The sequence below is a fragment of the Aphelocoma coerulescens genome, chromosome 5, assembly GCF_041296385.1.
Source record: "Aphelocoma coerulescens isolate FSJ_1873_10779 chromosome 5, UR_Acoe_1.0, whole genome shotgun sequence".
Taxonomy (NCBI): domain Eukaryota; kingdom Metazoa; phylum Chordata; class Aves; order Passeriformes; family Corvidae; genus Aphelocoma; species Aphelocoma coerulescens.
Window position 1 is genome coordinate 65,920,045 of NC_091019.1, and position 22,799 is coordinate 65,942,843.

Here is a 22,799-nt window from a genome sequence, read left to right on the forward strand (position 1 = left end):
GCCCTCTGCTGCAGTGTCAGCACTGTCAGTGCTGCCCTGCCTGCTGCTGCTGCTTTCCCCTTCAGCAAAATTCCACAAATGAAGAAATCTACTTTCCCTAAATAAATACCTTAAAATACTCCACAAGGCCTCGACAGGTGATATGGTTTCCATTGATCTCCTTAACGTCCAGGTTCTCAGGACTGAGAAGCCAAGGAATCAAAATCTTCAAGTTCTTGATGAACTCATCGTCTATTTCTGGAAAAAAGAAAAAAAAAAAAGGCATCACAGAATCCCAGAATAGTTTGGGTTGGAAAGGACCTTAAAGATGTTCCAATCCCCTGCCATGGACACAGAAGGTTCTTCCCCCAAAGAGTGGAAGGAACAGGCTCCCCAGGGAACAGTCACACTCCCAAGGCAGCCCAGAGCTCCAGAAGGGTTTGGACAAAGCTCTCAGGCACAAGGTGGGATTTCTGGTGTTTCCATTAAATTAAACTGTACAGGACTGGAGGCAGAAAAAACCAGTGCAACAGCCAGGCATTTGGCAGGTGAGGAAAGCAGGAAAGATCCCCCACATTTCTTCCATCAGAGCACAAAAAGCTGAGTACAGCTCTGAGGAAACAAGAAAATTGTGTCAAGAAGCTGCTGACAGCTCCTGTCAGCACACAGCACATGTTCCACACTCCTCAGCACCTGAGATTAAGGGGGAACTCCAGGGATCAGCTCAGTTTCCACCAGCCCATCTCCCTGCTGCTTAGCACGGAGTTTGCCAGGAGAGCAAGTCTGAGCCAGACAAAACCAGGGAAAAACTCACGTCTTTGCCTGCTAATTTATTTTAAGTAGCTAATGGTCCACTTTATTGCTACGATTGCAGCAGCCTGGAACCAGCCACAAGGAGTTCACAACAAACACCTAAAAATATCCCCAGCACGTGGCTCCTTTCAGGGTGGAGGATCTCACCACAGCTCTTTTCTCTCTCCCCCGTTTTTTAACCTGCTGAACCAAGCCTGCCCTGTAGGGAAACCACTGATCAGATAAGCCAGGCAGATTAAACATTCCCTGGAAAGCCTTTCAAAGTGAAATAACGTTCTGAGAGCTTGTGGAACCAGCCTTCCACCCACAGCAACCAGGCTGTGCCTGTGCAGGTGAGGCACAGGAATTAACTGCAGGCTTAACACCACATCCATAAACTTCCAGTGTCATCCCTGCCCTTCCCAGTTTTCCCATCAGTGTTCTGACAGTGGGTATTGCCAGCAGCTCTGAGGCCTTGTCAGCCTCCCACGCCTTTTCTCCCTCCGTGTCTGTCTGCTGCATTGGGAAGAAGCAGATGGGGGTGTGCCCATCACTGTGAGGAGGATCCAGTTCCTCTCCCAGAAGTTTTTTCAGGGGGCTTTCAGGAAGCAGCAGGACAGTCTGCCAGGGCTTCTAAGGAATCAGGTTAGAAACCAGAGCTTTGCCCTCGTACCTTTCAGTTTTCCATCGAAATTGGGGTTGGTGGCGACTTTGAGGCCGGGGTGAGGTAAGAGGAAGCAGGAGATTTTGGTGAAGCAGGAATGGATGTGCTTCCTGACATTCTGCAGCTCCTCGTGCTGATTGCCTGACACCTGTGGGGACAATGAATCACAGAATCCAAGAATATCTGGAGTTAGAAGTGCCCACAAGGATCATCCAGCCCAGCCCCTGGCCCTGCACAGACACCCCAACAACCCCACCCTGGGCATCCCTGGCAGCGCTGTCCAAACGCTCCTGGAGCTCTGGCAGCCTCGGAGCCGTGCCCATTCCCTGGGCAGTGCCCAGCACCCTCTGGGGGAAGAGCCTTGTCCTGATATCCAACCTAAACCTCCCTGACACAGCTCCAGCTGTTCCCTCAGGTTCTGTCAGTGGTCACCAGAGAGAAAAGCTTGGTGCTGCCTGTCCACTTCCCAAAGTTTGGGATCAGGGAGTTTCCTTCTGATAGGAATATTGGGATAATGCTGAGCCAGCAGTGCTGGCAGGAGCACAGGATACTCCACACTGTGGCTGCTTACAGTGGGGGAAAGGAACACAGAAGATCCCACAGGCATGAGGACAAAGAGAAGGAACTGGAGCATCTCTGACCACATGCCCTGGAGCATGTTATTATCATTTGGAAAAATGCACATGTCCATGTATGACTGGAATACAAAAACATTTGGGATTTCCCACTAGGGCCTTCCTCATCTCACATTTAATTAGGTTTCTCCACTACCAAATCATCCATGCATTTCCTGACTGATCCCAACCAGTCCTTGCCCATCATTTTTATTGTACAACTACCTAATTACCAAAAAATCATTCCCAGTCTCTTGGGAATCTGCTGACTCCCATTGCTCTCCACTCTCCCAGAGAGTCCCAGGGAGCTGGGCTTGGGCAGAAGCCTGAACGTGGCAAGGAAATTCACCCTCCCCAAATGCTTCCTCTGGGATTTGAATGCACTGAGTGTGACCATAACCAGCACTGCAGCTCACACCTGACACCCAGTGCTGCTGCCACCCAGCTGAACAGGAAAATTATGGAATTACAGAGTGGATTGGGTTGGAAAGGACCTTAAAGATCATCCCATCCCACCCCCTGCCATGAGCAGGGACACCTTCCCCGATCCCAGGGTGCTCCAGAACCAAGAGCAGGGAAAACATACCTTCAGCCTCTTCTCCAAAAATCTTGCACCACCATCAGATCCATAGGAAAACTCATAAGGGAAGCTCCAGTCACGAACAAGGAATATAAGGGACTGGAAAACACGAACAGTGGGGTCAGTTACATACTGCTCAGAGCCCACAGCAGTGCCTGAGCATCCCCCTGCACCCTCACCCCCATTTCACACCACACCAAAACCTACCCTGAGTCTTTTCCCAGCTCCAGCAGCATCTCCCACCTTTCCTGGTGGAAATAAGAGGCCCCTGTGTGCATGGCACTGAGACCACTCCACTGTCCCACAAGGAAGAGGGGGAGCATCCCCCAAACTGCTGCACCAGTTTGAGTCCCTGGCTGGGAGAACAGCATCAATCATCTAAACTGCCCGAGAAAAGGGATTGTTGCTAATCAGGACAAAAGGCAATGAGCTCCCTAATTCCAGCCACATTTAGTTCCATCCTATGGGAATTCTACAGGCTCATTTTTTCAGCCTTTTTCACTGGGCAGCCTTCCAGACAGACTTTTAATGAGAAGCAGATGCAGAGGAATGAGGGTGAATAAGAAATCATTGGCTTTTGTAATCTTTATTGAGGCATTCAAAGTTCCTGGGCAATAAATAAATAAATACCAGAATGATCAACTTGGAATCTTTAAAAACAAACAAACAAAAAAAGTTTTCAGAAAAAAAATCAGGTCTCCAGTGCCTCATCTGTGCAAGGGAACAACATCCCATGTAGGAAATAAAGGGTTTGGAGGGGGAAGTCCTGAATGCCAAAGCCCAGGAGGGTCTGGCAGAGGTGCCAGGGTTCCTCTCATGCACATGGATAAGCAGGTCAGCAAGTGGAACCCATTTCATTGGAACTTCCCTAAAATTTGTCTATGTTTAGAACAAAAATCTAATGGAGGGAGAGGAAATATTTCTGCTCTTTATTTCTCTTCTAAAAAACATCAGAAAAAGTTAAAAAAGGAGAGAACAGCGAGTTGGCTTTTTTGAACTGCAGGAGAAGCCACAGTGACTGTACCCAGTGAGCTGGTTCAGGACATGCTGTTCTCTCAAACACCATGAGATGCTTAAGAGACATGTCCATGTTTAGGACTTTTCCACAAACACATTATGCACGCCTTGAATCGAGAATTATTACTTTGTATTTCTGAAGTAAAATTGTTGCAGGCAGGCTGTGTTTACCATTGCCTTTGTGAAGGCCCCACACTCAGGGCCAGCCTCTGGCAAGGGCTCCTCTGTGTGAGGAGAGGAGGGAGACAAAGGGAAACGTGAATTTTCCACTGCAAAGTCTCACTTCCAGCAGAATCAATGCCACTGCAGTTTTACTGTGACACTTGGAGAATCACAGGATCCCAGGATGGTTTGGGTTGGAAGGAATATTAAAGACCATCCAGCCCTCCCCTGCCATGGCAGGGACACCTTCCACTAGCCCAGGCTGCTCCAAGCCCCATCCAACCTGGCCTTGGACACTTCCAGGGATGCAGGGGCAGCCACAGATTCTCTGGGAAAACTCTGCCAGGGCCTCACCACTCTCACTTTTCCTGCTTTCTAATCAACACACTCATGTCTAAAAACATGTTCTGCAGGAGCCAGCCCATGCTGGATGTGGACAGGAGATCATTTCTCACCTGGCCACAGCACCACTGACCCTTCTACCACATTTATCACACCCACAAAGGTTTCCAGCATCGTTTGATAATTTTCCCCTGATCATTAATGAAGATGACATTGAATGAGAGAGAGCCTGGGGGGATCCCGAGGAAACACTTCTGAAGGATGATGATTCCCTGTTACAATTAGTTCCGCGTGCTCTGGCATCTATCAGTTAATGAGTTTTTAATCCATTAACAATGGATTAAAGCAGACAATGCTGACTTCATTTACTTTTCATCAGCATCCTGGAGAGATAAGGCTGACAGAAGGCGATGGATCATGGCAAGAGTTACCTTTATCAACCCAACTCGTGCTCTTTTAAAAATTGATAATGGGATTATTTGACAAGAGTCACCATCCACAAACTGTGCGACTTGACAGCAATTACAGTGTCTGGGAAAATCAGAGCCTATTATCCAGCCCTAATGATTTAAGCATGTTTAAGTTTCCCCTCACAGCCTCCTTTTTACTGATGAAGTAGGAAGTATCTCAGTTTCACTGGAATATTTGGCTGCATTATCCCCACAGTTTTTAAATAAGGAGCAGGAATATTTATTTAATGTCTGGCTTTTTGCTGTACCATGTTACAACTTTCTTCAAGCTCTTGCCTGTCATATATTTTTACTGGTAGTTTTACCATTTATCAGTCACCAGCCCACACCAGAATCCAACACACCTTCAAAATCTCAATTTGTCCATTTGTTGTATTTTTTAACCTTTTAATTTTATTTCCACTTCCTGACCATAGACACCTTATAAACCCCTTAGTCCTTCCAGGACAACAATTCTCTTTATATGTTGGTAAGCAAATGTAAAATAGCTGCAACTTATTCCCAGTTACTCTTGGGATTTTTACAGCATGCTTTGTTTCCCTGCTGATTTTTACTTTGGGAAGTTCACAAACCCTCATCCAACCTAATCAAAACACTCATGTCTTTGAAAACAGGCACCAGCCTCACCTACTGTGAGTGCACAATGCTCTCTCTTTTTTTTTTAACAGCAGCTTTTCACAGGTTGGGGAACAGCAGGATGAACAGATGTCCCTTACTTGAAGTTAAAACCCCACTCAAACCGAGTTTTCCCACAGCTTTGCTAATCCTTATCCTTTCATTTTGCCAGGAGCAGGGATTCCCAGGGCAGGTGAGTTCAAACCCCTTAGAACAAAGGTTGGGCAGAGTTCCTGACTACAGAGAGTGACAAACCTGCTGCAAAACCAGCTGCTTTCCAAGCCTGGCAGGACAGTGCAGAGCTCTTGGGATGGCAAGGGTTCAGAGAGGAAAGAAAGAGGGATGTTGGATGTACTGGGAAGCAAGGAAGCACAAAGCCCTTCCTTGGAGCAGCTGAGCCGATCCCCAGGCAAGCCCATCTCCTCCCATCCTGCAAACTGCAGTGACACCTCGTGGTGAAGCCAACGGGCTCCGGGACAAATGAGCTGGCCAGGACGCTTGGACTCACCTGGAAAGGCTTCTGGAATGTCTCCTCCATGGCCAGCCGGCCATACTCGGTGAAAAGCTGGAAGGAGAAGGAAAGAAAAAGGAGTTTGTCACTGCGGGACACAGGGGCACCAGCACCAAGCTCTGCTCTGTGTGAGCAGGGACAGGACCCAGGAACAGCTGGAGCTGGGCCAGGGAAGGTCAGGTTGGAGATCAGGAGAAGGCTCTTCCCCCAGAGGCTGCTGGGCAGTGCCCAGGCTCCCCAGGGAATGGGCACGGCCTGAGGCTGCCAGAGCTCCAGGAGCGTTTGGGCAACACTCCCAGGGATGCCCAGGGTGGGGTTGTTGGGGTGTCTGTGCAGGACCAGGAGCTGGATTCCATGATCCCTGTGGATCCTTTGAGAGACTTCTATGATTCTACAAAGCAGTGAGGGACATTTATGATGGGGGACTAACAGCACCACGCACAGAGCTGGACACAAAGTGGCTGTGGGCTGCCAGCTCCCATCCCAAGGCACACGGAGCTGTTATGGACCATCACCCTGCTGAGCTCTCATGTGAGAGATCCCAGCCTGGAGCTTTTGGCTGCCAAATCTGTGGAAAATGGCTCAGATCAGCTGCTTGCTGCTGGTTTCCTACCAACCAGAAACTTCTCGTGCTCCAGGGGGCTGCTGGAGCCCTGCTGCCTCTAAACACTCCAGGAACGAGCGGAAATGAATTCAGAAATAAGTACTTTCCCTGCAAACCCCCGCTGTGCAAAGACTCTAAAATCAGCCTACCAGCAAGATTTGAAGACTCTCCAGTCTCTCTGCACTCTAGTTTCTAACTGAAGGCACAATAATGTGTTTCACAGATGCCTAAAAATGGGTCAACTTGTTAAACAGTCATGGCTTAAAATCCAAACTGAAAGATCAGAGCTACACTGAATAAATTCAGTGTTTAAAAAGTGTTATTGTTAATAATATTTATGGACTGAAATAATTCAGAAGCCTTCAAATGCTGATTGTTCCAGCTGACTTTTCCTTTCCTTAAGCTCCTGGAAAAACCTGCCTAATTAATCAGTCAATTACCTGAACAGAAGAGAAAGCAGAAGGTAATTCCAGGAAATGGGCAGGACACCTGTGCCACAAAAATCCCATTAGCTGCTTGTCTCCAACAGTCAGGGCTGGAATCACCCTTAGAGGATCCCCTGTACTGAGCCAGCCCAGATGGCAATATCCAGGTTGATAATTCACAATCACAGAATAAAATCTCAGGATGGTTTAGGTTGGGAGGGACCTGAAATTCCACCCAGTGCCACCCCCTGCCATGGGCAGGGACACCTTCCCCTATCCCAGGTCTCTCTGAGATCCATCCAACTTGGCCTTGGACACTTCCAGGGATGAGGCAGCCACAGCTGCTCCGGGAAACTTGTTCCAGTGCCTCAAAGACAACAATTTCCTCCCAATATCCACCTAACCCTGCCCTGTGGCAGTGGGAAGCCATTCCCCTTTGCCCTGTCCCTCCAGGCCCTTGTAAACAGCCTCTCCATCCTTCTTGTTGGCCCTTGGAAGGCCATAATTAGGTCACCCCGAAGCTCCTCTTACCTGCAAGTGCTGCAGATCATCCTCCTGCACATTCTGGGACAAGTTATAAACCTGTATTTAAATAAAAAGACAACTTCAGATCACTAAGAACAGCCTGTCCTTGGGGCTAACACGTGGTTGGTGTGGCTAAAGCCTATGATACCCCCATGGGGACACGGGCAAGGTCCCAGGTGGTGCTGGTACAAGTGGTAGGAAGGGAAGCCCTGTCAGGCTCTGTGGTTGCTGGGCAGTGAACTCCTCCAGCCCAGAGGTTTCTTACCTGGATGGAGCTGATCATGGTGCTGAGGGCAAACACGGTGGCCGAGTCCCTCAGGGTGGACTGGCTGTCAAAGGTGCCCTGCGTGTCCATCAGCAGCACCGCGACCTGCGGGGCACAAAGCTCCTGTCAGCACTCCCAGGACCTGCACCCAGGCAAACCCACCCTCATGGCCACGGGGTGAATGGCAGCTGAGTTACTGTGCTGGAGTCTCACTGCTTCTGCCTCAGCCTCGTAATTGGTGGGGGACAAAGGAAAAGCACATCCCCAGCCACTCCTGACAGCAGGGGGGCTCCAGCAGGCAGCAAAATTAATGCTCTACAAGGCAGTGAGGGAACAGCTCTGCTCCTCAAACAGCTGCTGTCAGTGCAGAGGAGGCTCTGCCTGAGTCTGCATCAGAAACCAAACACATATTGCACCTCCCTAACCCAAACACACTCAGCCAGCGTCAGGAATCACACCCTGAAAGACTCAGTGCCACTTTGGTGCCGTGCTCTGCGTTCAAGTGCAGATAAATATTCCTGGCTATAAGCTGAATTTGCAGGGTGCTGCAAATCCACTATGATCACTCTGAATGAAGAAACTCCACTTGACAGCTGCTGCTCCAGGAAAGGGGAGCAGTTTGCAAGGACATGGGATTCAAGATCTCTGGGAATAGTACAGAAATAAACTCTGGGATGCCCAGAGTTGAGGGACACTTAGACAACGTATCAGAGACACTGGACACCACATCACCTCACTGTGTTAAACCCATCCATGCTAAATTAGGGACATGGCATTGAAAACCCTCCCTAAACTTGCCCAGCCACCTAAAACAAGGCAAGAGAGTCTCAAAAGCTGGAAGAGGAAAATGAGCTGACAGCAACAGAGACACACACACACCTTGGTGCCATCGGGCTTGTCCACCAGGAAAACCTCACTCCAGATCTGAATCCCGGTCGTCTCCCGCTCGGAGCCACCCCTCCAGGAGAAACCAGTCAGAGGCTCGTTGTAATCCCCAACCCAGTCCACTGTTTCCTGCAGGGAGGAGCAGAAGTTGTTGGAATTCTCATCTCACTTTGGTTTTACACTTTTCCCCTGTGCTGCCTCCGCCCCAGTGCTAGAGAGGGACAGTCCTGGAGAGTACTGGAGAGGGCTCCTTACAAAATGGTAAGAGGTTAAGAACCCCACAAGGGAGGTTTTTCCTTCCTTTACTGCCAAGGCACTTCAAATCCTGGGGGCAGTTTTGGGCCCCTTACAACAAGAAAGACAAAGAAGGGATGGAATGTGTCCAGGGAAGCAAGTGGAGCTGGAGGAGGGTCTGGAACACCAGGAGCACCTGAGGGAGCTGGGAAAGGGGCTCAGCCCGGAGAAAAGGAGGCTCAGGGGGGACCTTTTGGCTCTGCACAACTCCCTGAGGGTGCAGCCGGGTGGGAATTGGGCTCTGCTCCCAGGGAACAAGCTGCAGGAAAATGAGGAAACAATCTGCAGTTACACCAGGGAAGGTTTGGGTTGGATATTAGCAAAATTTTTTTCACTGGAAGGGCGGTCACACATTGGAACAGGCTGCCCTGGGCAGTGGTGGAGTCCCCATCCCTGGAAGTGTTCAAAAGACACGGATATGACACCTGGGGACATGGTTTAGTGGTGAATATGGTGGTGCTGGGTTAGCAGCTGGGTTCAATGATCTCAGAGGGATTTTCCAACCTAAATGATTCTGTGATTCAGGGCAGCAGATGCGAACACCCCTGCTCCGAAGTTAAGAGACCATGGGACAGTTCTTCCTGGGGAAGGATCTGCTCTGTTTTATTTTGTGAAGCCACTCATGAGAGGCTTGAGCATCCCGAGAGCACCAAGTCCTGTCCAGCTCATGGGAGCAACGAGGAACATCACGCCCTAGGAACGGCCTCCTGTGCTGCAGCCTTACCTTATTGTACATGTACCGCAGCATGAAGTCCATCAGGAATGATTTTCCTTTCCTAAAGGCTCCAGCCACGGACACAGCCACGACCTCCTTATCTCTGACAGCCTCGGAGAGCAGGATGCGGTTCAGGGCGGCTTCATCCAGCTCAAAGGAGTGGTCATCTTTGACAATGAGGACCTGCACTGGCCCTGCCTTCCTCACAGATTCCTCCTCCTCAGAGCTCCACTCGTAAGCCTTGTCTGCAAAACTACCTGTGTGAACAAGGAAAATGAGAGGCTTTTGGTTCCTTCCTCTGCGCAGTGAGGAGTCACCGACAGAGGTGATAAGAGGCCCAATAGCTCAATTATCCATCCCAAAATGGCATCCTCCAGAGCAGATCTGCTGCACCTGGCCACAGACATCCCAATGGATGACTCCATGCCACTTTGGGGTCATCTGACCATGTGCTCCACACAGGCAGAGCTCCCTGCTGGAACCTCTGTTGACAGAACACATCTGCTGGATTTTATCCTACACGGAGAACAGATCCCTTCAACTTCCTACATAAACAGCGCCTGCCGTAACACCTCCCTTAGCCCTTTCCCAGATGGAAAAGAGAAGTCCAAGCCTCCTGATCATCCCTTCTACCACACTATCTAGGGATCTGCTCTCCTCTGGACACTCCCCACCAGGTCCTTCCTGAAGGCTGACTCAAAAATGGAAGCAGCTCTCCAGCTGAGGTGTCCAAGGACCTCACATCTTTATCAAAGGATGCTGCTTTTGTGTATCCTGTGCCACTGCTATTCCTGTAGCAACACATTCCTGCTCCATCTGCAACCTGCACTGATGCTCCAAGTGCAATCTGCTGTTCCTACCATCAGCCTCGTCAGCAGCATCCCCTGGGATGCTCCCAGCAGGAACCAGGCCATGCAGACACAAGCCCATCCTGATAAAAGCCACTTCTCCACTCCCAAGTGGAAAGCACACACAAAGCACAGGCACTGCCCACTTTGCCACTTGGAAATGGCGAGGTTCCCTGTGGAGCTGCTCCCCAGGCTGTAGAGGGATCATACAGGAGGGTCTCACAGGACCCAGATGCATTTTAAGACCTGCAGCCCTGGGATTTGCAAACAGCAGGCTGGCTCCAGTAATTTTCCTTTCCTGGTCTTTCCAAACTTTCCAGCACAGGGAAGAGATGCCGAAGGTGATTAATGTGCCAGTCAGCTCACCTAGAGCCACATGAAACCTCCTTGCCAGCAGGGAAATGAGCACGAGATGGAAAGTTCCCCCCACATTCCGACAAAAACTTCCCGGATCACAGGCTTGGGTTGTAACTTTCCCAAGTTTTGCCTCAAGCTAAACCTCCTCAGTCTCTGTTTCAGCCCCTGACCTTGGGGACCCAGTTTAGAGCTGTTTCAAAGCACAAGGACTGCGTGTGCACACGCTAAAAGAAAAGTTACAAATATCAAGAGGAATAGGATTTGCCCATTCCGGGCCTCTCTATAAAGAAGCCTCCAGCAGTAACTCCATATTTGAAATAACAGCAGCACTTTTGTGATTTCCTAAGATCCCACAAGGAAGTACCAGGATCATTAAGCCTGGTTGCCAGGGGATTTCTGGTGGCTCTCGGACATATACTATGAGCTTTCTTAGCTCACAGCTGAAAGACAAAGATCTTTTCTTTCCAATGCTTGGAGGTTTTTTAGCTAAACAAAAGTCCCAAACGTTCTGAAAAGCGAGATTCTCCACCAGACTGCAGCACTAAAATCGCTTCGAGCACCAGGCCCTGCCCTGTGTCACTGCTTAGGGGCCTCCAGGAAAAAAAATCCTTCCTATTTCAAATCCACAGAGCCAGGATCCAGGCACACATCACCAAATGAAGGTGTCTGAGAGCAGGCACACACCAAACACCTTTTCCAGCACTGAGGCATTCCCAACAGGTAAGGATGGCCAGGTGCCAAAGGGCCACAGGCTCATGTGCTCTTTTTAAGCACTGCCAAGCTGCAAGGGCCATATAAAAGATAGGAAATGCCTCCTCTCTTGTGGTGTTTCCCAAAGCCCTGCTCACCTAACCCAGTCCAATTTTTATTTTCTTCTTCCAGCTGCACAGAAAAGACAGAGGAGAGATCCTTGGATAGGATGTGACCCATGGCAGGGGTAGGAAAAGATCTGTAAATCACATTAAACCTAAGTATTTCTGACTCTAACTCAGCCATCAGGGTGCAACTGCTGTGCCACCTTCCCAGACCACACAAATCCCACCTTTGGGCACGCAGACAGAGGAAGTGGGACCAGTACTTTGGCTGGAGCCCCTCTGCTCTGGAGCCAGGCTGGGAGAGCTGGGGGTGTCCACCCAGAGAAGAGAAGGCTCCAGGGAGAGCTCAGAGCCCCTTGCAGGGCCTAAAGGGGCTCCAGGAGAGCTGGAGAGGGACTGGGGACAAGGGATGGAGGGACAGGACACAGGGAATGGCTTCCCAGTGCCAGAGGGCAGGGATGGATGGGATATTGGGAATATCCCATATTGGAATACTGGTTGTGATGGTGGGAGGGCCCTGGCACAGGGTGCCCAGAGAAGCTGTGGCTGCCCCTGGATCCCTGGCAGTGTCCCAGGCCAGGCTGGACAGGGCTTGGAGCAACCTGGGATAGTGGGAGGTGTCCCTGCCCATGGCAGCAGGTGGAACTGGGTGACCTTTAAGGTCCCTTCCCAACCCAAACTATTCTGGGATTCCATGATTTGTGTTTTCACTCATCCTGCACTAGCAGTGGGTAGCAAGATGGGCACAAATCCTTGGATGCCCCTGGCTCAGACAGCTGAATGGATCTCCAAGTCCTGGCCAAGGATCCAAGCACCAGGACAGGGAGAGTCCCTGGCCATCCTGCTGCCAGAGGGAGAGCTCGTGCCAGATCCCCTCTCCTGGTGCCTAAATGGGATCTCCCAGGTCTTCCTCTCCCTCTGCTCTTTCCAGCAGCTGAACCAACAATCAGTGCAGAGGAGAAAGGATTGTTTTTTCCCTTCAAATCATCAGAATCTGAAGTAGACTAATTTTTAAAAGAAGATATTAACAGATTTTAGGAGAATGTCTCCAGGCACAGCAGTGGCCATGGCCTCCCAGGGGACATCCTTGTTTCCATCACCTGAACACCAGGAAAACCAGGCTGTTTGCACAACATGAGCACAACACAAAGCATTATGAGCAGGATATGTTGATTTCCCAGTTCCTTGGAGACAGTGGGAAAGAGAGATTATATTAAGCAGGTCTCAGAACTAATTTCATCCCTATCTCTGCTTCTTTCACATAGGATATCTGCAGACAAAACTATCTTTTTCATATTTATTTTCATATTTCCATGTGATGAAACTTCCAGGTTCTGTTTATTAGATTATCTGCCACACTGAAGAGCCAGGGATTATTTTATAAAATGGCTGCACACTACTGGAAATCAATTATTTTAACTGGTCTTTCTGGCCATAAATGAGTTCTTTGCCTTGAAGGAAGCTGTACCTGGCAATGGCAAAACCTCATCTGGCCAAACAGGAAAGGAAGGAGAGCTCAGCTTTCCTGAACACACTCTTGTTTTCACTCCTTTTCTAACTTGACTCCTCCTCTCTCTCGGCTCTCTCCCGGCGCCCTGCAATTACGTCAATTCTCCAGCTGCTCATTCAGAAATTGTCAGGATACGGCTCCTTTTCCCCATTTCATAACAGCTCATTTCCATGACTCTGGAGCGGGGTGGAAGCCACATCTCTTTTCCATATGGCGATTCCAAGTGGGAAGGAGAAGGAGATCAGGATTTGCGTTCGTGCTTACTGGGCTGTCAGACAGCATTAAAAAAGGAAGGAATTCTTTAACTGGTCTAAGACTTTCTTTTGACTAAATTAATTAAATTAAAACAGCAGATTTCACATTGTGCCTGTGTGCACAGTGACAGACATGACTAATGTACTTAACTTCTAGAGAAGAATAAATTAAGTAAATTACATGCCACTAATTATGCAATGTTTGGCGGGTGCTTGCTGAAGCCTGTTCTTCCTTAGCCATGGAAGAACAGGTCACAGAAATGCTGACTGCTTCCCAGAGTCCCACTAAGGAATCAGCCCTGTCCTCAGCTGAGCCTGCACAATAAATACATTTCATTCCAGAGAGTGAAACACAGCCATGTCCCATCATCTGTGCAAACGCTGCGTGACCAGAGCCTGAGGAAACCAATTTGCCAGCCCTGCTCTCAGGCTCCCTTGGATCCCAGGAGTCTCAGCTATCCAAGCACTGACTGTGGAAAGCAGGGGCTGCAGCCTGGGCTCCAATTCCCTCGCTGAAAGCACAATTCCAGAATGGTTTGGGTTAGAAAGGACCTTAAAAATTACCTCGTTCCACACCCCAGCCATGACACCTTCTGCTATCCCAGGCTGCTGCAAGCCTCATCCAACCTGACCTTGGACACTTCCAGGGATCCAAGGGCAGCCACAGCCTCACTGGGCACCCTGTGCCAGGGCCTCCCCACCCTCACAGGGAAGAATTTCTCCCTCATATCTAATCTAATCTCTCCTCTTTTAGTTTAAATCAATTTCCCCTTGTCCTATCATTATCTGCCCATGTACAAAGTCGCACTCCTTTTTTATAAACCCCTTCCAAGTACTGGAAGGCCACAGTGAGGTCTCTCTGGAGCTTTCACTTCCCCAGGCAAAACAACCCCAGCTCAGATGTCACACACACAAATACACCAATGTCAGGCAGTGCTGCCATTCCGAGGGCATTCAAACCAAGTTACTGCATGGAAAGCAAACTACCAAGGAGATAAAATTGAGGTTTGATAGGAAGCTTTAACTGGCCGTTATTTCCTTGGAACAAAGTATCCCTGTATCAGCTGTGTCAGGCTGCTTATCAGCAGCTCTCAGGGGACCAGTTTGACCAGAAATGATACCTGTGTGGGTCCTTTCTGGAGTTTCCATCCCAAACATATCACACTGCCACCAACAGCACCACGAGCCAAGCCCTGAACAGAGCCTGCAGTCAGCCTCCATCCCTCTGGACACTCTCCAGAGGGATGCAGCTTGCAGGAAGCTTATCTGCCCTCCACAACGGCTCTGGGGAACACAGCCACCCTCTCCAAGCATCTCCCCTGCACTGGGCACGTTCAGCCTGGCTGCTGCTGGCACACGAGCTCTGCTCTCTGTGTCTGTGCTGAACTCCCTCTGCCGCACGACAGCCAGCGATGATCAGCGGGGCTCTGAGGAGGCTGGGAGGGGCAGGGAGCTCCGAGCATGCATCAGGAATCCTCTCCTCCTCTCCACGACAGAGAGAGGCACAGAGCTCGGCACCTGATCCAGCCAGCCAGGGAAAAACGGGGAACAAAGCATGGAAGCAATGCATGTGCACTGGAGAGTCAGAGCAGGGTGTTGTCCAACCTGCCCTGCTTCTGCACAAAGGATGCACCCCAAAGAGCTGAGCCTGACCTGGCCAGCTGAGAGCTGGCAAATTCCCTCAGCAGGGACTGCCAGAAGGCGTCTAGACAGAAGTGCTCCTGGGAGACGGAGCCTTCCAGAGGGTGGAGCAGGGAAGCCTGGCTGGGCAAAGCCCTTTCTTACAGCCATCCCTGCTCTGTGGTCCTGCCTGCACCATGCCCTCTGAAGGTTCCTGGCCAGCAAGTCAGAAAGCCTCCCAAGCTGGGTTTAACTGCACACACACATTCACCACCCCTTTCTGTGTCACAGAATCCCACACTGGTTTGGGTTGGAAGGGACCTGAAAGCCCATCCAGTGTCAACCCTTACACTACCCTAGATTGCTCCAAACCCCATCCACCCTGGCCTGGGACACTCCCAGGGATCCAGGGGCAGCCACAGCTTCTCTGGGCACCCTGTACCAGGGCCTCATCTCCCTCACAGGGAAGAATTTTTTCCTAATATCCCATCTGACCCTGCCCTCTGGCAGCAGGAAGCCATTTCCCCTTATCCTGGTACTATGTGGTCTTGTAAATAAGTCTCTCTCCATGCACCTCCTGCATCCAGGGCACAGCTGACCTCACAGGCACACAACCTTCCCTCAACTCTGCTCACACCTCTGCTGGGATTTTTGACATCTCAACAGAACCCCAGATACAAGCAGGGGAAACTCCAGGTGCTGCACATCAGCAGCATTCACTAACCAGAACCACCAAGCCCCTCATAAATGACACACCCACCTCTGTCGGGCCCCAGCCTGGCTATGATGTCCCCTTACACCTGGGGCTGATGCTCTGGGAAAGGCAGAATGGGAAGGCAGAGCCAGAACTTAATAGTGCCCAACTAGGAAATCACCTGCACCTCCTCAGACTGGATGTAATCACAGCTGCCATGAATCTGTGGAAACGACAGATCAATGACAATTCCTGGATGAAGATCCCCCAGGGAGCTGTAGGGCATTAGAAACAGGTGAAGAAAACTGTCGTGGAAAAAGGAGCCCTGTCCTTCAGCAATCAAGAATGGCAGGTAAATAGAAATGGACTGTTCAAGGATGTGGTGGAATCACTGTTCCTTGAGGTGTTCAAGGAAAGACTGGATGTGGCACTCAGTGCCATGGTCTGTCTGACAAGGTGGTGTTTGGTCATAGGCTGGACTCGATGATCTCAGAGATCTTATCCAACCTAAATGATTCTGTGATTCTGTAAAAGGCCACATTTGGGATCTCAAGCTGGCCTCTCCAAAGCCAGGGCAAACTCCTACATCTCAGCTGCACAGCTGTGTTAACACCTCTGCCCAATCCAAGCTGCATTCCCACACTGTCCTGTCAAGGACCCTGCTCTGCACCCTGGGATGCCCTGGAGCAGGGAGCTGAGCGGGGTGGCTGCTGCTGCCAGGCGTCACCCTCACTCTTTGCTTTTTTTGGAGCAGTGGAGATGTGGCGTGCACCTTCTTCCTGCCAGCCCTGAGTCATCCAGCTGGCAGCAGCACAGCTTCAGCTCCAGCGTGGCCAGCTCAGCCCCTTCTCCCTTTGGCAGAGGGAACAAGGGGATGAATGATTCTGCTGATAACAGGAGTGGTTTGGGACCTTCCCACGTGAATGACTGCTGACAGGAGCAAGAGTTTGGATGATAACTGGCCACCAAACCTGCCTGTTACAACATCTCAAATGCCAAAAACCAATGTGAAATTTTTAATTACAACACCTACTACGTGAAGCTCCAGTGCTTAGTTGGCTCTGAAGCAAGAGCAATTCCTACTGCTGTCAAATTCCCAGGCTGAGCTTTGGAGACACAGGCACACAACTACCTTGGGAGCGAAGCAAAGCAGAGGTTTTTCTAGAGTTTTTTCAGGAAGTTTGAGGTCAGGTTAGACAGTTATGTGGCTGTGCCCATGCCAGCTCATGTATCAGGAATGGCTGAGTCAGAGGCAAGGTGGACACCTCCCATTCCTACCTGTGTCAGTCAAAACACTGTTGGAAGAGCACTAGCAAAAAGCCATTATCTGTTTGTCAGGTGCAAACCCTGGGCCTGCTCCCTCTCCCACATTTAAGCCTAGCCAGGCTCTGGTGTAACACAGAATCCCAGAAGGGTTTGGGTTGGAAGGGAGCTTAAAGAACCTCTCATTCCACTCCCTGTCAAGGGCAGGGACACCTTCCACTATCCCAGGTTGCTTCAAGCCCTGTCCAACCTGGCCTTGGACACTTCCAGGGATACATCTCCAGAACTCCCACTTCCCAGCACACATTTTCTGCATGATCCTTCATCCTCTCCATCAGCAACAGCCTCCCTTCATCTCCACCATCACTACTGGATTTAGTTTTTTCTGACATGAAATTATTTTTACTCTTTTGTTGCTAAAATTGCCTGAAAATAAAGTCTGGTAAACATGTCATGAAATTTTAGGATATAACATGAAAGGTAATTACACTCTGCATAAAATGCTTATGTATATAGAATGCTTTAAATATGCTTTATGGGCTTGGCAGAGCTCAGCCCCTTCTCCAGAGCCTCCACCCCATTTGGGAGATTTGTGTTCAGTTATTTTCCTGCTGTAACACTTCACTTTCCCTGAACTGATGGCAAATAGGAGTGTTTCTGGCAGGAGCAAAGGAGCTGGGGGCTCTCTGGAGTGAAGTGACTTTCAAAAGTGATCCATGGGACACCTTGTGCCTTGCAGACCATGACAATACCTGCCCCAGCCTCCTTCCCCCACTGGAGAAGGTTCCAGTCAGTGATGCAGGGGAGTTAATATAAAGCCAGCTGCCTCTGAACATCACCCAGGCCCTAAACAATATTTAAGTGTGCTGTTTGTCACCCATGGGCTTAGCAGGGAAAATGCAACAAGACACAACCAACACCACACACTGCTTCCCATTTCCATTAATCAGGGAGGCAACCATGGCCAGAGCCACTCGTGGCATGGACATGACATGAGGCATGACAAGGGCACCATGTCACCACTCCGAGGCAGGCTCAGGCTATCCTGGTTCTTCCCCAGAAAGGAAAAGTCAGGCTGCTCTTGCTCCTGCTCATCTGGTGGATCCCAGCTATTCCAATTCCCTTACAATGCTGCTGCCTGCACAACAGCCATAGGAGAGCAACTTTGGATGAGGGCCTGGAGTGCCAGGACAAGGGGGAATGGCTCCCACTGCCAGAGGGCAGGATTAGGTGGGATATTGGGAAGGAATTCCTGGCTGGGAGGGTGGGGAGACCCTGGCACAGGGTGCTCAGAGAAGCTGTGGCTGCCCCTGGATCCCTGGAAATGTTCCAGGCCAGGTTGGATGGGGCTTGGAGCAACCTGATCTACTGGAAAGTGTCCCTGCCCATTCCGTGACTCTATAATCATATTCAGCTTGCAGTGTTGACTTGTCTCTTCTTTCAAGTCCCAGCACTTCATTTTCTTCTCTCTTTTACATTTGGTTGTGAATATTTCTGGGTTTTTGTGTAAAGGCCCCTCTGTCTGAAACATCTCAGCTTTCACTTGTCAGGTTCTCAGCATTCAGAGTCACAAAGAAATGCCAGAAGTGGAAACTGAAAAGCCACCATAAAAGGCCAGAAATCAAACAATAAACAGAAAGGATGTTAACATGGCTAAAATAAAAAACAACCTACCAAAATCATTGTTTTCTTCCTGGTTTAACCCATTGCGTGCAGTCTAAGATGTGGCAGTGATGATCCCTGGCCTGTGCTGGAGAGGAAACCCTTCTCCTAAAATAGTTCCTTGTATTTTCCTGGCTCCCTTTAGGAGCTCTCCTAAATCCCCTATCCAGCTTGAAAACCCTCACCAAGAAGTATCTATAACCTCTGTTAATCCCTTTTATGATTTTAAAAATCAATTCTTGATAGGTGGATCATTCCAATTTTAACACAAAATTTGCCATAATGGGAAACATGAGATTTCACACGATTTGTTCCAGTCTGTGCTGTTTAAAGGAGCAACTGGGAGCAGGGATCTCACTGGATCAGAGGGACCAGGCTGCTGAACATCTGCAACTGCCAAGCACAAAGAATTTCAGACAAAAATCAGTGTAATCTACTACAAACCTTCATGAGCTGGCTGGACTTCACCACGCCAAGCAGAACTTGGACTAACAATCCTTATTTTGGGAAAAGCTGGGTCCACTACTCACAGCAAGAAATTACTTGTGATTTTTTTTCACCATAGCTGCCTCACCCATTCAACTGGCAGCAGTTGTGAGGTCTATGCACTGCCTGGCACATTCAGGAAGAGCCTTAAATGAGGCATAACCTTATGCTGACCTTTAGCCCAAGGCTAAATCCTACTCTGGATGCATCACACACCCCTACACCAGCTCCTGGGGATGTGATAGTGACCCAGCTATGACCAGGGGCAATGCCATATACTCACCCTAATTTGCTCTGTGAGCTTTAAAAAAGCAAATTATTTTTGTGAAACAAAGGAGGGTTACACTAAGCAGCTGCCTGTTTCCAGGCCTAAGTAACTAGGACAAAGTTTGATCCGTTTCAAAATAGCATTAATATTTTTAATGACCCATGAGCCCATTTTTAGAACAAAGCAAGGACTTTCTCCTTTCTGCCTTAGTTTCAGGAAAAGCCCAAGCCTCCTCCCTTGCCAGCTGAAAAATGTAGCAGTGGAATAGTCACCCCATGGATTGATGTCACCACACAATGCTGCAGTCACTGGATGTAAACACAGCTTTCAAGGCAATGAGGTTTTGTTGTATAAATGGAATGAATAAATTTATTAAAGACAGCTTTTTCTTTTCTTTCCTAGTAAAAACCAGAGGCATTTTGCTCTCTTAATTTCTTACTCGCAACGTCAACCAGCCTGGCAAAGAGCCAGGAAATCCTCTAGGAATAGGTGAATGTCTATGGGATATAGGGAATGATTTTGAGCTGTGGATGGGTGGCAGCAGAAGGTGGCTGATCCCACAGAGATCCACTTGGATCCATGAACGCTTCCAGATTCTTGCAGAGAAGCTACAGAAGAATTCATCCCATCAGTGACACATCACATTTCCTGGGAGTAGGGCTCAGCAGCCCAGGCTGAGGGATGTGCCTAATTCCCTTGCCGGACCCAGGTTGTACTTCCCAGGATGATGCTTTTTCCGCTTCCATCCGGCATCATTTGCATTCCCTCCTCCTGCTCTCAGGATGTGCAGGGAAGGCACCAGCGTGTGTACGTGTGTGCAATTCCCAACACGCACGGAGTCAGGGCTGACACGTCTGTCACACGCTCCGCGAGACAAAGCTGAGAATGGCACCACATTCCCTGGCAAGTTTTCCCTCCGGTTTACCCAAGGATTTGAGGACCTTCATTAAGTCACAGCTAAACACGGCACCGATCAAATGAGCTTCGCCCATTTTCTCCCCCCTCTATCCCAAAAAGCCCATCACTGGATCAGACACTCCGTTATACCAATGCTTCCTCAAGCATGCCTCTGAACTGTTAATCATTGCCATGGGAAATCCCACGCTCATCTACACAAATTAGAATGTAATTTGTGTATCTAAACATCACAGCTCAGCTCACCCGCTCTGCCTGAGGAGCCGGGATACCGCCAGCACCCATGACTGAGCTCACATGGAATACGACTCCGGAGGAAACGACAAATTACTCTCCTCAAATAACGGGAAATGGCTGGATAAAATCTGATTTCCTACGGAACAGCGCGTCAGTGGGAGTGGGTGAAGCGATACATTGCTGAGCGTGGTCACAGGGAGGCTGAAGGTGGGTGCAGCCCACCTGTGGGACCAGCTTGGGCTCCAGCGGGAAGCAGCAGCTGCTGGAGGATCCGAGCGCCTCTGGAGGGAACCGAAGCCTTGCAGGAAGACACCACAGAACTTCCTCCTCCCCGTCACCCCGCTCCGCTCCCTGGCAGTGCTGCTCCCAGCTCCCCCGGGATCAGGGGGCTGTGAGGGGATGGGATTAAGATGGGCCCTGTCTGGAGGGTGACTCGACAACAAAATCCTATAGCTTCCAGAAACGGGGAAAACCCTCTGGAGGGGTGACAAGCCGGGGTGGCCTTGTGGCTCTGCCTGAGGAAGGCGGGGTGAGCGCGATCCCTGCTCCCAGATGAGCTGGGGTGGGGTGAGCGGGATCCCTGCTGCCGGCCGAGGTGGGGTGGTGGCTGAGGTGACATCCCCCATCAAGGGCTGAGGGGACAGCAGGGCTAGGGGAAGGGGTGTCAGGGCAAGCCGGAGGAGAACCGGGGCAGCCCAAAGGCTCCCCAGGGAGCTGCCGGGGCTGTCTGGCCCCAGGCGAGTCAGGGGGTCCCGTTGTAGCCATGCCGAGGGCGGTGACCAGCCCAAGCCGGGACCACCTCGCCTCAGGAGGCCCCGGAACGAGGGGCGCCCCATCCCGCACCCCCGATTCCCCTCACGCTGGCGGGGGGCGGACGGGCGGACCCCAGGCCCCTCAGCGATAGCGCGCGGGGGTCCCACACACCCGTGTGTCCCTTCGGCACCCGGCAACCCCCTGCCCCGCCCGGGCCAGCCGAGCCCCCCGCCCGCGTCCTCCCGCCGCAGCCCCGCCCCGGCGCGGCCCGCGGCCGGCTCAGGCCCGGCATTGTCCGCGCTCCCCCCGCTCCCCCCCGGTTCTGCCGCCGCCGCCCTACCCCAGCTGCTCCTGTCCCGGCGGTTCCGGGCCATGGCGGCGGCTGCGGGAGGCTCCGTGCGCGCTCCGAGCCGCGCTGCGTCTGGCGGGGCTGCGGCGGCGGCGCGGGGCGGGCGGGGGAGCCGGCGGCGGCAGCAGCAGCAGCAGCAGCATCCCCGCCCGCCGCTCGGCGCGGCACCGCGGCACGGCACGGCCCGGCCCGGCCCGCCGGGGCACCCGCCCACGGCACCCGCGGGGCAGGCCCCGGGCACCGCTGCTCGGGATGCGCACGGGCAGGGGGGCCCGCGGGCGGGGCGAGCAGCACCCCCCTGGGTGCTGAATATCCACCCGCCCACCCGCGGGGGTATCGATGGGGGGCTCAGTACGGATAGGAGGATCCAACAGCCACGTTAGCACTGCCCGGGCACTGGGATCGTGGAGGGCATGCACACCGGGGGGCACTGCCGGGGGCACCCATTCATGGGGGTACGGATGGGGGGCTCAGCAGACAGGATGCTCCAACATCCGCGTTATCCCTGCCAGGGCACTGGGATCATTGGAGCACCCCCACCTGGAGGTATCCAAACCTGGGGGCATTGGATACACTTGTAGGCACCCACACCCTGGAGACATCCACCCCCGGGCAGGGTCCCCGTCTTATCTGGGGCACTGGGCACCCCTTTGGACGCCCACCCATAAGGGGCCATGGCTGGGGGACCCAGCAGAACCAGGACGTGGTGAGTGCACAGGAACACTTGGGCTGGGAAATCACCACAGGGTCCTGCCCTGGGGTGGGGTCAGCCAGGCCCTGCTCCCCCAGTTCCACCTGTGCCTGCAGTATCCACAGGCAGCAGGAGATACTCACTGTGCATGTGCAGATGTGACACAAAGGATGCAGCTCAAGGGCTTGTACTTAGACACCTCTGGGGAGGATTTAAGTGCAGCACAGCTGATAACAGAATCCCAGAATGGTCTGGGTTGGAAGGGACCGTAAAGCTCATTTCATTTCACCCTCTGCCATGAGCAGGGACACCTTCCACTATCCCAGGTGGCTCCAAGCCCAATGTCCAGCCTGGCCTTGGACACTTCCAGGGATCCAGGGGCAGCCACAGCTTCTCTGGACACCCTGTGCCAGGGCCTCTCCACTCTCACAGCGAGGCATTCCTTCCCAATCTCCCATCCATCCCTGCCCTCTGGCAGTGGGAAGCCATTCCCTGTGTCTTGTCCCTCCATGCCTTGTCCCCAGTCCCTCTCCAGCTCTCCTGGAGCCCCTTTAGGCCCTGCAAGGGGCTCTGAAGTTCTCCCTGGATCCTTCTCTTCTCTTCTCTGGGTGGACACCC

The 22,799-nt window shown here is 51.4% G+C and overlaps 1 protein-coding gene across 7 annotated transcripts in view; it reads right to left on the reverse strand.

Annotated features, from left to right (window-relative positions):
- ATL1 (atlastin GTPase 1) overlaps positions 1 to 21,642 on the reverse strand; it is a 30,933-nt gene extending 9,291 nt beyond the window's left edge. For 2 of the 7 annotated variants that reach the window (XM_069018667.1, XM_069018666.1), the window contains exons 1-9: positions 14,365 to 14,465; positions 9,469 to 9,716; positions 8,445 to 8,579; positions 7,566 to 7,670; positions 7,307 to 7,357; positions 5,744 to 5,800; positions 2,636 to 2,728; positions 1,445 to 1,583; positions 110 to 237 (exon numbers count right to left, since the gene is read on the reverse strand). In XM_069018667.1, the coding sequence (XP_068874768.1) occupies positions 110 to 237; positions 1,445 to 1,583; positions 2,636 to 2,728; positions 5,744 to 5,800; positions 7,307 to 7,357; positions 7,566 to 7,670; positions 8,445 to 8,579; positions 9,469 to 9,716; positions 14,365 to 14,464 (1,056 nt within the window). In that variant the 5' untranslated portion in view covers position 14,465. Of the gene's footprint in view, positions 1 to 109; positions 238 to 1,444; positions 1,584 to 2,635; positions 2,729 to 5,743; positions 5,801 to 7,306; positions 7,358 to 7,565; positions 7,671 to 8,444; positions 8,580 to 9,468; positions 9,717 to 14,364; positions 14,616 to 21,481 lie in introns of those variants that run through there. The other 5 variants (XM_069018668.1, XM_069018670.1, XM_069018664.1 and 2 more) reach the window with 5 other exon arrangements.
- Between the last annotated feature and the right edge of the window lie 1,157 nt (positions 21,643 to 22,799).